Source organism: Pinus tabuliformis, chromosome 1_1 (genome assembly GCF_031772625.1).
Source record: "Pinus tabuliformis cultivar Carrire ecotype Pingquan chromosome 1_1, CPIR1, whole genome shotgun sequence".
Lineage (NCBI taxonomy): Eukaryota > Viridiplantae > Streptophyta > Pinopsida > Pinales > Pinaceae > Pinus > Pinus tabuliformis.
The window spans coordinates 529,462,690-529,481,299 of record NC_142297.1 but is presented as its reverse complement, the minus strand read 5'-3'; the positions used below and the strand labels follow the sequence as shown (position 1 = coordinate 529,481,299).

Below are 18,610 nucleotides of genomic sequence, written 5' to 3'. Positions count from 1 at the left end.
AAGACTGAGGCTTTATAAAACCCGGTTCAATCTATTCCAAATTTACTAGGGGTTTGCTTATATTTTCCGAGGGTTTTAGATATGGCTTCAGCTAGATTACGAGATCAGGACAGAGTTGAAGGTGCATCTAGCTTTGGTGTTTGGAAACCCATAATTTTGTTCTTGCTAGAGGAGAATGGACTAAAGGAGTATGCTACAGCAGTTGTTGTCGTATCGACAGATTTGGCACAGTTAGCAACTTACAAGGACGATGCCAAGACTAGGAGTATTATCCAAGACGGGGTTAAAGATCACATCGTTCCCCATATCTCAAAGTTGGATACAACCAAGAAGATGTGGGATGCCATCCTAAAACTGTTCCAGAATGCTACTGTTAACAAGAAGTTGATCCTCGGAGAGAAACTAAGGAACACCAGAATGAACAAGGGTGAAGGCATAGTTAGTTATCTCGCCAGAGTCAGTCTTGTCAAGGACGAGTTAGCAATTGTCAAATAAAAGAAAGAAGATGATGAGCTCGTGAGAACTACCTTAAACGGGTTCTCAAAGCAATGGGACATGTTTGTCCAAGTGATCAATGGACGACAAGACCTACGTGGCTATGATCATTTGTGGAGCGATTTCACTCAGGAGGAGCTTCGATTGAGTCTTGTCAATGGCAACAGCAGTCGATAGAATGGTGAGGGAGAACAGGAGAATGCGACTCTTGCAAGGAAGAACAAAGCAAAGAAGGGATCCAACAAAGGGTCCAACTCCAAGGGGATAAGAAAAAGGACCTTTCAAAGGTCAAGTGTTACAGTTGTCACGAGTTGGGCCACTATGTCGGCAATAATCCACAGAGGAAGAAAGGTGACAAGAAGGGAAAGAAGCAATGACAGCTTCCATAAACGTAGATGAGCTTTCCAAACGGATGGAATAGGAGTTCGCACTCATAGCTTGCCTGACTAGCTCAACCTCACAGGGTGTTTGGTATATAGACAATGGGGCATCATTCCATATGACAGGAGTTAGGGAGTACTTCTCCAGTTACAAGGAGGAGGACATCAGATTCTAGATCGAGATGGGGAACAAGTCCAAGTGCAATCCAGTTGGGAGAGGGACTATTCTATTTCAGAGGGAGTCTAGCAAGCCTATTCCCATCCATGATGTGTTGGATGTCCCAGGAATGGGGTTGAATTTGACTTATGTATCTATTCTCAAGATTGGACCCATAGTTATTGGAGTCAAGAGTGGCAGACTTTACAAGTTGCAGTTGGATACTCCAAAGGCACTAGTGAGTAGCAGTGATCCGAGAGATCAGGGAGAGTTATGGCATAGGAGGATGGGCCATATTCATCATGGGGCACTTAAGTTGCTCATAGGGACAGTGACAGGTGTTCTAGGCGCACGAAGCACGATAACGTGTGCAGGTATGTGTTTTGGGGAAGTTTTCCAAGGAAAATTTTCTAAGGAGTGACACCAGATCCAAAGGTGTTCTTGACTTAGTTCATTCTGATATATGTGGTTCGATGTCAACTCAGTCTCTCAGAGGATACAAATACTTTGTTACCTTTATTGATGATTACTCCAAGAAGACCTGGATTTACTTCTTGAAGACCAAGGATGAGGCCTTCAGTTGCTTCCAAGAGTTCAAAGCTCTTATGGAGAATTTGACAGGCAAGAAGGTGAAGGTTCTTCGATCAGATAATGGAGGAGAGTACACGAGGAAAGCATTCCAGGAGTTTTGTGCTAGAGAAGGGATCAAGCGAGAGTGGATTGTTCCTTACAACCCACAACAAAATGGGGTCGCTGAAAGAAAGAACCATTCAATATCAAAGGCAATGAAGGCCTGTTGTATGACCAGGATATGCCATGATACTTATGGGAAGAGGCATGCAGTACTATAGTATATATTCAGAACAAGGCCCCACATAAGGCATTGGGAAAGATGACATGGAAAGAAGTGTTTACAGAGAAAAAGCTAGTTGTCAGCCACTTTAGGCTATTTGGCAACTTAGCTTATTGTCACATTTCAAGGGATACACGTTCAAAGTTGGATCAGACTGCAAAAAGGGGGTACTTTGTTGGGTATAGTGAAACCTCTAAGGAATATTGGATATTTATACCAAGGACCAAGAAAATTATTGTCATGAGAGATGTTTGATTCATGGAGGACAAGGCATATCAGAGGTCCAAAGATTTTCCAACAACAAGTGATTAGAGTGAGTAGCCAGCAGAAACTCCAAGGGTAGAACGGTGAGTTCGAGGACATGATAGTACAATTACTATTACCAAAACGAACACAGGCTCAAGTACAAGTGTTCCTAAGAGTTCGCAGACCATGGAGCAACAGATTCAACAAATACGAGAGATGCATCAGGAGGATGTGGATGTTCAGATTCCACTTTCTACAGTTGGCAGGAGGAACCATGAGGTTCAGCAAACACTTATGGATGCTCAAGAGTTTGTGGGGACTCCAAGGACTGGTAGAAGAGAGCAGAGACAACCAAACAAGTACACTGGCTACATGGAATTAATGAGTCAGATCATGGATAACAAGTCTTCCAACTATGAGAAGACCACACAACAGCAGTGGTGGTAGGATGCAATGGTTGAGGAGTATACCTCAATCATGTAGAATGATGTTTCAGAGGTTGTGCTTACACCAACAAATTGGTCGGTGGTTGAATAACACTAGATCTCTAAGATCAAGAACAGTGCAGCTAGTAGCATCGAGAAATACAAGGCGAGATTTATGGCGAAGGGGTTCTCTCAGAAGGAGGGAATAGATTTTGAGGAGATATTTGCTCTAGTGGCCAAGTATACTTCTATCAAGGTCATGATCTCACTAGTAGCATAGATGGAATGGCAAATCCATCAGATGGATGTCAAGATGGTGTTCGTTAACGAAGAGTTGGAAGAGGAAGTATACATAGAACAACCAGAAGGCTTTGTAGCACTGATCCAGGTGGATGTTGGTGGCCACCCACCTATCGGATTTGGACCCCCACAACTGTCTCTTTCAGTTTTTCAGTTTCCTTAATTATAGCACAGTTTACTATTTTTAGCAGTTATTCGGGTCCTAAACTTCCAGAGCCGTTTTGAGGCCCTAAACGACGTTTTTTGGAAAATCCACCGCAGCGATTTTTCTGATAAAAATCGTCTTTTCCGTCGTAGTCCTCGGAGAGATCTTTCCAGCGAGCTATCATGCGCGTCAAACGGAGATAATACGACCAATTCCCGACCCCGGGAAGTTGGCTGTCCAACTCACCCCAAAACGGGGCCCACAATTTGGCGTTTCATCTTCTAGGGTTAGGTTTTGGAATGTGAAGGGTTTTCCATTGTTTCTCAATAATAAATAGGCCTTCGAGCCTCATTGTAAACACAGTTCGAAACAATTCAGAGGCATGTAGCCGACACATCTCTTCTCAGAGATAAGCTACCATCGCCCTAACTGGGTTATTTCTATTTGTAAGCATATTTCAGTATTCTCCATTAATCAAATGAAGTATTATTTCCGCTGCATCTCTGTTTTTATGGTTATCGCATCTCTGTATTTATGGTTATCTCTGTAATCTATTGCGTTCCTGCTTAAATCCGGATCAAGCACACAACAGTGAGACCCACGTGTGAAGATTGAAGAGAGCATTGTACAGACTCACGCAGACTCTCGGGGTGTGGTATGAGCACATAGACAAATACTTGCAAGAGATGCACTTCATGAAGAGTGAGCCAGATACAAACCTCTACTACTCGATGGTTGTGGGTGAGGTACTCATTCTTGTCCTATATGAGGACGACTTGTCCTTGACAGGTTCATAGAGGAATGCAAGAGGGACCTAGCAACAGAGTTTGAGATGAAATACTTGGGACTTATGCCCTACTTTCTAGGCATGAGGTGCCGCAGACAAATGGGGAGATTTCCCTTGGACAAGGGAAATCTTGCATCGAGATCTTGAGGAGATTCGAGATGGAAGATTGCAGATAAGATAAGATAAGATAAGATAATTTTATTAATGTCCAACAAATGACCATAATAGGTCAACGGGACTGTCGATTACAAATGATTACATCATGCAAGTCGGTGGACCAAACAGTCCCCTTTAACATTTCCTTTTAAAAGCAGGAAATACATCTAAAATGTAAATGAAGAGTCAAGAAGCTCATGGCTTCGAAACAAAGCGCTGCGATGAAGCAACGAAGGAGAAGAGGGGGGGGAAAGGAGGGTGGTCCCCTGTCTAGCCCCTACTCCTAACATCCGAGGTCGAGAGAAGAAAACTGAGAGAAGCTCGTCAAAGTCTGCTGTCTTGTGGGCATACTGGGTTGTCGTTGATGTCTCCCGGAAGTTCTAAGGCGCCTCCCAGGGGTGGAACTGGTCCTGGAGTCTAGTGGGTCAGCTCCCCCGGGACCACACTGATCTGGCCTCAGTGTCTGTGGGTCGGTCGATGATTCTTTTGGGGCCCCGCACTGAGGGTAGCGCTCTAAAGAAGTCCGTGATCTTTTGCGTGGTGTCCGATCTGGCGGGGGGCTGAAGAAAGCGGGCCCGAAATCTGAAGGCCTCCTGGAGATAAAGTGCTAGGCATCTCTGGTCAACATATCTGAGGAAGCTAGACAGGGTCTGAGAAGATCTGAAGAGACAATGGAAACGGCCCCGGATCTCGTAGTACGCAGAGCATCCGAAGATGAAATGTGTCTCTGTCTCTATCTCCTATAAGTGACAGAGCTAGCAGATCCTATCTGATCTATCAATGTGGTGTTCTGTCTCCACCCGGAGTCTGTGAGATCCAACTTTGAGCTGCCCGAGGGGGATTCTAAGGGCATGCATCCAATGTTGGAACATGTACTGGGGTCTGATGATGAGCCCATCCCTGATCTCCAAGCAATGTTCCGCGTAAAAGGCCATTTTAGGGCGCATCCCATTGGGAGGATTGGTCCATGTAATCTGAATGTAACGTTTGTAAATATCTTCCTTAATGATTTTATTCAGCTCTTGCTGATTGGGAAGGAGGTGGCCTGGAGCATTCAAAGAGTATTGAAAAGGAGGGAGATGCTCAATCTGGATTCCTGAGGCTTCTAGAATCTCTGTCACACCGGTGTACCAACATTTGGGTCGGCCTATCTGTATACGGGCGATGTTCTCCGAGGAGCAATATGCTAAATATGGGTATCTATCACGACCCTCCCTCGCGTCTGCCAGGCCACGGAGTCTGTGCAAGAGTGACACTAACCTGAATATCACCTCTAGGCGGAAAGGTTGGGCCCCGAACTCCGCTAGAATGATGTGTTGGGGAACTATCTGCTTGCACCTAATGAAACGGCGTAGAAGGAGGGTCTGGACACACTCCACTGAAGCCCAATCTGATTCTAGGAGAGAGGGGCCCCAAATCTCTGAGCCGTAAAGCACTGTGGGGCAAATCAAGGTGTCCATGATGCACATTTTGGACGAGATGTCCTGGAAATGGTGCCGGAAACACTATCTCTCCAGAAGGGCTAGGGAGCCATACCCTTTGTTGATCCGAGGCTAAAGCGAGGTCCTGAAAACTGAACTCCCAAATATGTATAGGCGCTAACAATCTCGATCTCTTCTCCTTTAAATAGGAAGTGGAAATCAGAGGTTTTCTTGACTCCATTGAAGATAATCACTTTGGTTTTGCCCAAGTTTACAGTTAGATGCCTCCGGTCACAAAAGGCTGCGAGCACATCCAGTTGTCTCTGAAGGCCTTCATGGGAGGAAGCAATGAGGACAATATCATCTGCAAAGAGAAGGATGGAAATTAGGACCTGGTTCAGAAGACATCCATCCGTATCCTGAATATGCTCCCGGAGAAAGGACTCAAGCTCATCGATATAGATCCCGAACATAGTAGGAGAAAGGGGGCATCCTTGCTTGACTCCAATGGTGCTTCGAATAAAATCTAACATTCCTCCGACTGTGTGGAGACGACCAAGGACGGCCTCATATAGGCGCATGATAGCATTTAGGAGAGTCGAGGAAATACCAATCTCTCTTAGCCTTTGGAAAATATCTTCCCTCGGGACTGAGTCAAAAGCTTTCCAGAAGTCTACAAAGCAGCAGTATACTTTAGAAGATCGATGCCTGGCCTCCTCGATTACCGCACAAAGAGTAAGGATGTGGTCGATCGTCTGGTGGCCTGGGCGGAATCCTGCTTGGCCCTTGGCCCTGAATTGTCTCTACTCAAGGAAATGGGAGAGTTTCCTGTGGAGTGTTGTGGCATATAACTTGGAGAATGTGTGCCCAACCATGATTGTCTTGTAGTTGTTGGGGTCGGAAGTAGGCCCTGCCTTGTGGATTGGGTAGATAATGTGGTGTGACCAACTATCCGGAAATCCATCTCGGACCACCTGGTTGAAAAGGTCCACCAGATATCCTACTAGGGGGCGAAGTCCATGCTTGAAGAACTCTGCCTGGAAACCTTCTCCGTCTGCTGCCCTACTGCTATTCATTGTCCATATTGCTTCTCTGATATCTTTGGCAGAGAAAAGGTGGCAGGAGGTGGGGGGGGAAGTAACCTGAATCAGACGCTGCCCAGGGATGTCATACAGCTGGGAGGTGTGAGAGAACATTGAGGCAGGATCAAGGTCAATAGGGGTAGGTGAGTGCCAGGAAAGGATGGTCCCCCAGAAGTCTTTAGGTGAGCGAAGGAGGAGAATAGAAAGAACTTGTCTCCTATGGGCAATGAAAAGGCGCTTCTTGCGGCGAAGGAGGCGACGATAAGCAGAACAGAGGTCTGGGTATGTTGGTAAAGAGTTCCGGAAGGCGTGCCGGAGGTCCTGATGCAGAGACTTGCATTCCTAGTCATCCCAGTTGTTCATAGGGCATTTTCCCGGTTTGCGGGAGGTGGTGGCTGAGCGAGTGGAGAAGGGGAAGGATTGGGGCGCAGCTTTCCGGATTGCATATGAGAGACACTGATATTTGTCCTTGGCGGAGCTGAGAGAGGTGAATTGGGACTTTGATGGGAGTGTCTGCCTAAGGATAGAGGAGAAGAGATTAGGGTCACCCTCCTCAAATCGGAAGGTGGTTCTGGGGGGCTTCGGGGAAGAGTAGGGGGTGGATTTGGGAAATCAAACTGCAGTGAGAGTGAGAGGAGTGTGTGATCTACGAGAGGAATGGGGGTGACTGAGAAAGTTTTGATGTAAGGGAGGAGATTTGGGTTTGCAATAGTGTAGTCAACCACACTTGCCCCGCCTCCAAAAGGTCTGCAGGTAAAGAAGTGCGAGGATGGGAAACATGGTAGGCCATTCAAAATTACCAGCTCATGAGATTCTCCCAACTGTAGCAGATATCTCCCGTAGGTTGTGGTGGGTCCCAAGTGATCCTCAGAGGTCCAATGCATGCCGATCGTGGTCGGGTCAATCCCCCGAGTGCAAAATATATCTTTTGTCCTATCGTGTATAGGGGTCTGGAGATCTTTGTTCCGGGCATTAAAGTCCCCCATGAGAATGATGTCCCCTACTGCCGAAAACTTGGTGATGTCAGAGTACAGGTCTGTAAAAGGGTCTCCATCTAAGCTATTGTGAATAGCGTAGGAGGATGAGATAGGTGGGAAGTAACAGACTGCGACATAAATGTCTCTCGGTGGTGATGTTTTGGCTCTGATCTGAATCCACAAGAATCTGGCATGCTCATCTGTCGCGGCTACTGAAACTCTGCTCCTGAGGCTATCACGGACAAGGCAAGCAACACCCCCTGATCCCCTGACACCTCCTGAACTTCGTGTCTCCTGTCTGCATACTGCAGTCCATTGGTATCCTGTAATGTCAGGGAGAGGACGGACTGGGCTCACGTGAGTCTCGATAACTAGGAGGATGTCTGCTGAGCTAAGGGCTTCATAAAGTAGGCCTGGTGAGGACCAGAAGGAGCCATTGCCATTCCAGCAGTAAACCGAGAGCTCTGTGCCCCGTCTCCTCTCCGCTCAGGCCCGTCATTTGGAGTTACCTGAGCGGGATACCCATCCTGGGGGGAAGGTGTCCCGAATAACTGCCTGAAGATTTCTAATCACTGCCCATTTCCCTGCCTGTCTTGCTGTTGCAACCTGTTCCCTAGCTTGTTTTAGTTCAACTACTTGAGCTCTTGTGAGGTCTTCATCCAAAAACACTTTATTCGGAAGAGAAAATAGCTTTCGCTTGGCTCGGAGTACCCGAAGTCTATCCGAGGAGTCACGGAATCTGAGGAAGAGGGTAGAGTCCTGCCCGATCCAAGCTTTGTCCAAAGTTATGTCTGGTATGTCAAGAGTGTCGCATAGAAATTTGTTCCCTAGTTCCATTGGGTCTGCGGGGGGGAGGTGTAGGGAGTCCTCTTACTTTAAGATTTAATTCTCTTGCTCTTCGGGTTCTTTCCTCCACGAGCTTTGCCTGTACTACTTCCTCCACCGCTATGAGCGGAGGAGCCTTGTCCTTTCCTTTGACCACCTGTGCCCATGTGCTGATATGCAAATCCGTTTCCCGTTTAAGGGACATTTGTTGGGACCTGATTTCCTCCTGTTTACTTTTAAGATCTCTGATCTCCGCCTGTAAGGTCTCGTCGGAATTTTGCCCCGCACTTTGTTCTCGGTATTCCTGCAGTGTTTTTCTAATAAATGCATTGTCTTCCTCTACCGATAGAACTCTGTTTGATAAAGTGTCGATTTCAGCTCGCAGTTCGCGATTTTCTGTCTCTAGGTGTTCCATTTTCCTCATTATGAGTTTAATTTGGGATGTCCAGAAAGTAAAATCTGTTTCTAATGCAATATCGGTGGGGCTGTATACGTTCTCATCTTTATTGTGGCACTGCTGTAAATACTTCAGCGGACCTCTGTTGTTGAAATCTGGCGTTTCAACTTCCCCGGGGTCCTTCTTGTGTTGCTGCTCTATCATGGTGGCAGTCTGCACCTTACGATGGCACCCTGCTGCACCCAGTACATGTATCCAAGTCGAATTCACCAAAATTCGTCAAACGAGACAATGGACAGGTTGTGTGCTATAGACGGGGCTAAGGAGCAACAGGTTGGAGCTATGGGGGACTCCGTGGCTGCAGGAGGGCTGCAGGAGGCTTACCGGAAAGAAGCGGGCTACGGGAGAGCAGGGAGGGTTACAGGAGTTACGGGAGAGGGAGTTACGGGTTGTGGACGGGACGAGACAAAGCTGCAGGCTGCGGGGAGAGTAGAGGGATGGGACGGGAGAGAGTGCGGGCTGCGGGGAGAGCAGAGACGGGACGGGAGAGAGCAGAGGGACGGGAGGGTTACAGGAGAGGGAGCTGCGGGAGAGAGCCGTTGGACGGAAGGGTGGCTGCGGGAGAGAGTGCAGAGACATGTCTATACCCATGTTAACTAATTGGAGGAAGGTAGATATACCTAGGGAGAAGAATGTGGACACCATGCTCTACAAACAATTGATTGACTCTCTTACGTATTTGGTCAACACGAGGCCAGATATATCCTTTGCAGTAAACTTTCTAAATCAGTGCATGGTTGAACTGAAGAGGGTGCATTGAACAGCGACAAAGCATGTGCTATGTTATTTGCATTGTACAATCGAGTACGGGATTAGATATACTTGAGGTCATGGTATCAAGTAGATGGGCTATACTGAAGCAGACTTCACAGGCAGTACAATGGACACGAAAAGCACTCCAGGGTGTTGCTTCGGCATGGGATTGGAAGTTGTCTCTTAGTACAACAAGAAGCAGAAGTCTGTGGCACTAAGCTCTGCAGAAGCGGAGTATATAACAGTTAGCATGGTGACATGCAAATCCATCTAGCTTCAAAAGTTGTTAGTAGCCTTGTTTGGTCAGAAGATAGAGACAATAGTGATGCACTAAGATAATCAAAGATGCATTAGGCTATCTAAGAATCTAGTGTTTCATTGTGTACAACGCAGGATAGTTCGTCTACACTATGTACCTACAAATCAATTTAGTTGGTTGTTGTGTAGAACACATTCCTCGCTAAGAGGGAGTGTTAGTTTATGTAGCTCAAACAAATGTTCTAGTCTCAGGAAGTGTCAATGAGGCTAGAAACACAAGTGGATTAATTATCTCCAACCCCAGTTTATTTTATAAAATGAAAATGTCTTAATTAGATTTATTAACCAGTTTTTAATTATTTTCCTAAATCTAACTTAGGGAAATTGGTTAATTAATCAGTATCAAATGAGACAAGTCGGTTTCTCTCTAGTGACTTCTAGAAAAGTGATTTGATGGGTCAAGATGATCTTAGCCATTGATTATGATTAGATCGTGGTCGTTGATTACTCAACGAGAGATTATAAGAAGTTGATGGGCTCTTGGAGATCACTATTCATGTTGAAGTGATGTGCAATGATAGCATGGAAGACACCAGCAACAAGGGTTTCAACAGGAGAAATTGAGGAGAGATTTGTCGGAGTAAAATTTCTTCACAATTATTCCAGTTTTTTTAGTGACAAGGGGTTGAATTATTCTGCAAGGAGGCCGAATTTGCCAGTGCAAGTTGCCAATTTACTAGTGCGAGTGGGCTATTTGAGTTGCTAGTGGCAGAAAAAACTCGTTATGATAAATTTCTTGAAGGCAGTGTGAATTTCTAGGAGGGCCAGTGCGCATTTCCAGTGGGTAGTGCGAGTTTACAAAAGGAGTGTGAATTTCCCATTAAAGGCAGAGTTGATTTGCAGGGGAAGATCTTCAATTTTCCAGCTCGATTTGGTCAGTTGAAGTGAAGAGAAAATTATTGAAGCTTTGCCAGTGAAAGGCAAGCAATTTATGTACATTCTCAATTTGCTAAAGAATTAATAATGTAAACCCTCATCTGCAAAACTAGTATTCCCCACCTTGGGGTTTTTACAGAGACAATTTGTCCCAAAATATTGGTATCGATTTTATGTGATGTTTTCTCAATTCCTGTGATTTATTATTTAGTGAAATTTGTAGTTGTGTTTTTATTCAATGTTTGCAGTAAATTAATTTGTTGGGACAAATAATCATTTAAAGATAGGTGAATAATTACCAGATTAACTGCAATAGAATTTTCACAAGATAATTGAACCTTTAGCCACAAAGGCATCCCCTTAAAGCCAATAACTTCTCTAATACCAAATGTAAGTTTTAAACCTTATACAATAATGCAATGCATACACAAATTCTTAATAAACAGAAAAGTCAACAATGGCAATCACATATTACACATAGATTTACCTTGGAAACCCAAACTGCAATAGAATTTTCACAAGATAATTGAACCTTTAGCCACAAAGGCATCCCCTTAAAGCCAATAACTGCTCTAATACCAAATGTAAGTTTTAAGCCTTATACAATAATGCAATGCATACACAAATTCTTAATAAACAGAAAAGTCAACAATGGCAATCACATATTACACATAGATTTACCTTGGAAACCCAAACTGGGAAAATTAGCAAATTATTTAGAGCCACACCTCTAATTTTTATCATCAATCAACTTCATTGTTTACAATACTATATATATTATATATATATATAATCCTGCAACATCTAAAACCCTCAATCCATGAACCCATGTTAGATTACAACCTTAATTCTGTAATTGGAATTTAAAAACCATGGGTTGAACCACCATGTACCACTAAACTACCAAGAGTGAAAAATGCCAAAAAAATAGATGCAATAACCACAAAAGAAATATGTGGGTTTCGCTCCCCCATTGACCCGCCCACTACACCCGACACATAAGAATCACGCGTGGGCCTAGACGTGTAAAGAAAATAACAAATACTCAACACTAATTTCAATTTGCAATAAGGTCCATGAAGGGCCTATGAGATAGAGAATGATCTATATAGTTGCTTTTCTTTCTCACATTTCTTGTTAATGATGATTATCTTAAAACATAAAAGACAATCCCTTCTTAATAGGTTTTGCCTAGTTTTGCAGTTGTGTTGAAAGCCACTATAATACACTTTGGCTCTATAAAGAGATTAAATTCATATTTCAAATTAAGAAGGTGATTGAATAGAAATTTATTCAAACATTTAGTACCCAAGAGTCATTACTATTAGATTGTTTTCACAATGCCTATGTACAATATGTAAAAACTGAGATGACCCGAAAAATGAGAAGACCAAGAGTAATAACCACAAGAATCAACCCTTTGAAATGTTGCATTTCCTAGTTTTTTGACATGGAGGTTTTGCCTGTTGTAATGTTGTTGCTGAAAATATGATAGTTAAATCACTACAAACCCAAATCAAAACGCATCATACAAAACCCATGTTTTGAGTTGCAACTGTTAGAAAAGGAGTACCAAGGACAAGTGTTCCTAAGGCTTGGTGTCTAGCCTAGGAAAGAGTGTCCTAATGTGATCCCGTTTACTTAACTTTATGGGAAATAAAGTGAAAGTAAATTTATAAAGTCATAAAATGACTTTAAGAAAAATAAAGTGATAAAGTGACTTTATAAACATAAAGTCATAAAGTACCTTTTGAGTAATTAATGAAAAGGGGACTAAGGGGGAAAAAGTGTCTCATGGGTCAATGAGAGATTAGATCTCCACCCTTGATCTAATTGGCTAAGATCTAATCTCATCCATTAGATCTTAGGGTTATGTCTCTTTTCTTAATGAGAGAACAAAAGGGAAAAAGAAAGTGGAGATGGCACCATTTGGACACTTACTTCACGAGATTTGAAATTAAGGAGAAAAGAAGGCTGAGAGAGAAGTACAGCAGGAGAAAGGAATAATAGCAATGAGCTTAAGGCTGATAAGGCACAGAAATAAAGGCTCTTCTCCACCACAAATTGCAGCTGGGTTAGCATGACGTTCAAGACCATTTCAGTGCATTTTTTGAAACAGGTTGAGCGCTGAAATTGAGGGAATTGACAAGCATTTACTGCTGTCAGTTATGGCACGAAATTCAAGGGTTTGGGCTGCATTCAATGCTGCACAAATTTTGAGATAGTCAGCTTTAAATTCTGAGTAGACAGGGCGTGATTTTCAAGGCTTTCAGTGGTGTGCACAGTGCTGTCAGGGGTATGAAAATCAAAGTGTCAGGGCTCTGAAATCTAGGGCAGATTTCTGAGTCTGTCAGTGCACAAATTTCAAGGCAAAGGAATGAATTTTGAGGGAGACTGACAATACAGTAGTGGCATGAATTCCTGTGTGAGCTGGGCACAAATTTCTGAGACTTTCAGGCACGAAATTTGAGGAGGTAGCTACAACACTTTCTCCAAGGAAATTTAAGCACAAATTTCGAGAGAGATAAGCATATTTAATTGCTGTTGAATAACTATTGTAATAATTTTTTGATAATAAATAAAATATCCCTCTCCTCACTGGTTTTCCCTTCAAGGTTTTTCCAGGGTCTTTGGATCAAAAATCACTGTGTTAAATTGTGGGTCAGTTTGTGTTATTCTCAGCAAAAATTTCAAGTAGGGTTGACTTATGTGTTTCATGCTCTTTTTGAATATATTCACGTTTAAAAACAGCAATGATGGGTTGGGCATCAAACTGATGTGATTCCTAAAATTTAAAACCAGGTTGGGCCTTAAATTTCTACAGCAACTTGTACAACAGATTTAGATTTAATGTAATACAAAAAAATGGATGGGAAAAATAATCATATTCTCCAATCATTAATGTCCATTGTTAAAACAGAAGATATATGCCTAGAATATCCCCAAAATATTCCCAGAACAGCCACAAAATCTGTCTGAAATGTCCCTAAAATATGCCTGGAATGTCTTGGGGATAGCCAGTAGGTGCCCGTTGATAGTTTTTTATGGTTGGGTAGCATCAAACAGCTGTTCTAGTCTCGACTTTGGTCAGAGAGGCTAAGAAACACTAGAACTCCAGGACCCAGAAAAATTTTCAGGAGAAAATACCTAGAGATGGCTCAATTAAGTTAATTAGTCAATAATTAAATATTTCCTCAGTCTAACTTAGGAAAAGTGATTAATTAACAGGAATTAATTGAGAAAGGTGAGATTTCTCTAGAAACTCACATGGATCGACTTAGAGATGATCTTAGTCGTTGATAAGGATTTAATCATGGTCGTTGGTGAGCCAATGAGAGATTATAAGAGGAGTTCGATGGGGTTGGAGAAATACACACTTGAGATTGATTTTCCTTGGCAGATCGAGTTATTCAGCAGCAACAGCTGAGCAGGGAAGAGGAGTTTGAGCCAGAGGGGAAGCAAAGTCAGTGAGGGGCAGAGACAATGATTCCGAGGAGATTCCAGTTCCAGAGAGTCAGTTGCAGGGGAGGCGAGTTTTCCTCAGTGAGGCTGCGCAGGGACTGCACATGCAACTGCAGAGGAGGAGTTTGATTCAGCTAGAGTGAGGATCGATTCAGTTCTTGGAGGTCAGGAGAAATTCCAAAAGGCCAAGCAAGTCATTCTCAGAGTTTGAGTTGGGTTGGACGTCTTAATCAGAGCAACTTCTAGGCAGTGCGAGTTTGGCCTGCGCAGAGGCAACGAAGAGGCTAACGCGGGGGCAGTTCGAGTGGCTTGTTTGTGCCAGTTTTGGCGCTGGATCAGTGATGGGTGAGACAAAATTTGTCTCACTAATTTTTGGCCAGATTATCTTGTGGAGGGTTGCCAACTTGCCAGTTTTGGGCATCCAGATTGTACTCTGAGAATTTCACTGCTGCATATAATAATAAAACCCTCATCTGCTGCACCGGTTTTCCCGCATTGGGTTTTTTCAAGGACAATTGTCCAAAAATAACTGTCTCAAATTGCATTGTGTGCGCTATATATTTCTCAATTTCCAACATTTTATTTTTCTATAGTGTTTTTATTTGCGAAGAATTGCAGTGTGCTTTATTCGTTGTTTGTCGTAGCAAATAAACTACATGATTAATCAGTTAGAAGAATAAATTTCCAGTTGCTACAATTTAAGGAAAATTGCACACCCACATCCCCAATGACATTCCCAACAATTTTGAAACAACGGGTTTGGGTTTTTTTCCTTGGGAGGGGGGTTGGAGAGGGGGGGTTGGGTCCCTATGCAACATCAAATAAGACCCATCCAGATAAGGAAAACAGAATGAGGATAATTCTAAAACAAAGAAAAAAATTGAAAGCTATCACGATATCCACTTTCCATTTGTGGAATTATGCACACTTCTGATTCTGATTATTAAGTCTCATCATTTTCTCCCTACTAAAAGAAGTTCTCCCAACTTATGTTGATGGTACATTCTTTCCAACAAAGGGAGTAGATGTTATTGATGGCTACTAGTTGCCCAAAGGGGTTTGGACCCATTGGTGAGGAATGGTGAGCTTTTCAATAATGACCAATGTTCAATTCCCATGAGAGCATTTGGCCCTTGAGATTGCCATGGGAGCACCCAAAGTTAGTGGTCAAACGTGTGAAGCTTGCACTGCACTAACCCTATAAGCAGATCAAAGCCAACACTCTTGTCATCCTTAAGACTAGACACTAACCGTTTTGGCTACAACCAAAATTTCAGCCCTAAGAGTTAGCTCAATCGAACCATCTGCCCAAGGCATGTTGCTAATGAGGAGAATCGAACCATCTACCCAAGGCATGTTGCTAATGAGGAGACTATAGGTCACAAGTTCAAATCCAATAAGAGTCCCTCGGGATTACCAACCACCATTATGGCTGGCAGTTCAGATGCCCTCCACCCAGATACTCCAAGGAAGAAGAGAAGAGATTCGACAAGTTTTTCCTTGGAACTGATACTAGTTTTCTAAAAAAGCAAACAATGAACAATTCTTAACAAAAAAAATTGTATTCTCAACAGAATATGACCTTCTATCAATTCAAAAAACACGGATACAGACCTTACATAACACAAAATCCAACTAATACACATTTTTGTTTTTTTATGCTTTTCCTCTTTTAATTTAACAATAAGATTGAACAGCCTTTAGAATGCATTTCTTCTTATTATCTTCGGTATGAAGGGCCAAACTAATCAATTAACAAGTGCATTATTATAAATCATTTGAGATAAACAACATACTTTTTGAAACTTGAATAGTCAAGAAAAAAAGCATTACTTCAGGACACATATGTACCCACTTGAAATTGTAAAGGTATTTCACTACAATAATTTACCAATTTGAAAATGGTCTAATTAGACATTTCACTACACCAATTTGAAAATGGTCCAATTAGGACATAAGAAAACACATTTGTATACATACAAATCAAACAGAACAGTGAAATTACCTTTGTACAGTTTAGAAAGTATGTACATGACAACAACAGCCTCCATGATGTTCCTCTTACTCTTCCCAAAATTATCTTCCTCCTCTCTTCCGTCCTTTATATTAATAAATGCGTATGCTCCATACATTTCCGACGTGAGATAGCCATAGCCATATGGCTTCATTTCCACATTGGGACCATTCTCAATACGGTTGTCATAAAACTCCCCATTTGGGAAAAGACTTATCGATGGATGCATGCGATATTGTACATTTAGAAGATGAACTGGGTGTCCAAGCCTCTCCAATCTTTCAAAGAGACTTCTTCCATATTTCATTTTCTCCGCAAGCTGATGAACCAATCATTGCATGGAATTAATAAATTTATAAGAACTTTTAGGAAAATGAAATTGGGAAGAGACTTTTGAAAAGGCCACTGTAAACAAACCTTGCTGATTACTGTTGCCGGTAGCTGCTTTGGATCTCCTATCAGAAATGCATGTGTTACACCTTCAATCTGTAGTGCAATTGTAGATTCGGCCTCTTTGAGCTGGGCCGCCTCATCAATAATCAAACAGTCAAATGGTGTTGCCAAGTTCATGCAGCTCTTTCCAGATGATGATACAGTTGAAAAGACCACTTTAGCACCTGACAAACACATTTTTAAAATGTTTTGCCTGGGGATTGTTCTTGCACAGCATAGTTCCTTCCTTAGGAGATGGATACATTCACTTCTCGAGCAGCAAAGGGCTTCTTTTAAGAACTTTCTATTGTTAATCACTCTCTCTCTAAATATCTCTGTGCACTTTGTTGCCTCTTCACAGATTTCTCCATCACCAGAAAAGCATGCTCTAAGAATTTTCTCCTTACATGCATTTTTCTGAATTAGATTTACAAAACACTCAACAGCTTCAGTCAGATAATCCAAATCCTGTTTCTCCGAGATTGGTCCTGGATAATCATTCAATAAAATCCCCGCACACTCAAAAAAGTCTGTAGCTAAGTTTCCAAGCCTTTTTCTGACAAATTGTAGAAAGTTAACTGATTGCGTCTTCTGTGTTGTTTCTTGAAAAACCTCATATTGTGAAACTGCTGATTCAAGAAAATCAAGAAAAGATGCCACTCTCTGCCTCCATCCTGTCATTGGCACACAACATTTTAACAGGCGTTCCTCTCGATATGGAAGGAAAATATTTTCCAGAGGACCTTCAACATCCAAGCGCTCCTCATTTCCAACTAGTAGAAGGTCACTCAAGGTCAAAATACAGGGAAAGTTGCATATATCGGGGCACTGATCAGATGGACTTGTAACTAATTTCAAGAATCTCAGTGCAATTTCTGATATTGCAGCATTTGTTGGTGCACACACTAGTACTTTGTACCTCCGATGAAGTAAGACAGAAAGAAGTGAAACCAGCATCGAGGTCTTCCCTGTCCCAGGGGGGCCCTGGATCAGATTTATACAGGGACGCCTTTTCTTCTTAGCAGCATTAACTGCACTAAATATAGCAGAAGCTTGAGAATCATTCAACATGTGGGACTCATAATGTTTGTTTCTCAATATATCTATATCATCTTCATTTTCTTTGACACTGTCTTCATTATAGTCCTGTAAAACATAGTCAGGTTAGGGCTCATTTTCTGGCTTGTCCACTCAACCAGTTAGATTACAGTTCACTCAAAAACAATGACAAAAAATAGATATTTCAAATCCTATAGAGGCCTAAAACAGTACAAGTGCACACCTTTGTATTATAGTATACTGCCTTCCCAAGCATAGCCAAATTGATTGTTTCATTGCCCAACTCAGGATGCAAAGCATTCCAGATTCGCAAATTTGTTGCCATGTTACCAAGATAAATACCAAAACATTCATTTCTCATATTGCTATTTTTGGTGCAAAAAGGATGCATATCTGGAACACATATTTTCACCTCGAGAATATTGCTATCTTCATATTCACCACACTCTGTCCTACTTACTAAAGCCAGCATGGAGTCATGAAGATCTTCCACACGTTGAGGTACTCTTGTCGAGAGTATAAGAATATCATTTGGTTTGGGCGTAAAGTTTTGTCCTCCCTTCCTCTCTCGGATGTCATATTCTCTGTCAATAAGCATCTTGTATACCTCCATTGCACCATGTGATGGCCGTATTTTTTCGGGAAATTCTACAGCTGCATATGGAGCTTCAGAGATGGATTCAAGGGTATTGTGGAGTTCTGCCCTCGTTTCTTCTATTAGATGTGAAATAAAAGAGGCAACATACTCTTCTATGGATTTAAACTTCTCAGGGATACATTAGACCTGAAAAAGTCATCAAAAGCCTTTGTTTGAAAATTGTAGATTTCTATCATAAACTTTGCAAAGTACTTTGATCACTAGGACTGACTCTATGCAACACATTTAACCTGAAAAAATCATCAAAAGCCTTTGTTTGAAAATTGTAGATTTGTATCATAAATTTTGCAAAATGGGAGTACTTTGACCACTAGGATTGACTCTAGGCAACA

The 18,610-nt window shown here is 42.4% G+C and overlaps 1 protein-coding gene across 1 annotated transcript in view; it reads right to left on the bottom strand.

Annotated features, from left to right (window-relative positions):
- Positions 1-18,397, bottom strand: part of LOC149214108 (helicase SEN1-like) — a 70,257-nt gene extending 51,860 nt beyond the window's left edge. The window contains 3 exon segments of the mRNA XM_089392188.1: positions 16,121-16,448; positions 16,547-17,707; positions 17,844-18,397. Coding sequence (XP_089248314.1) covers positions 16,121-16,448; positions 16,547-17,707; positions 17,844-18,233 — 1,879 coding nt within the window. The 5' untranslated portion in view covers positions 18,234-18,397.
- Positions 18,398-18,610: the final 213 nt, after the last annotated feature.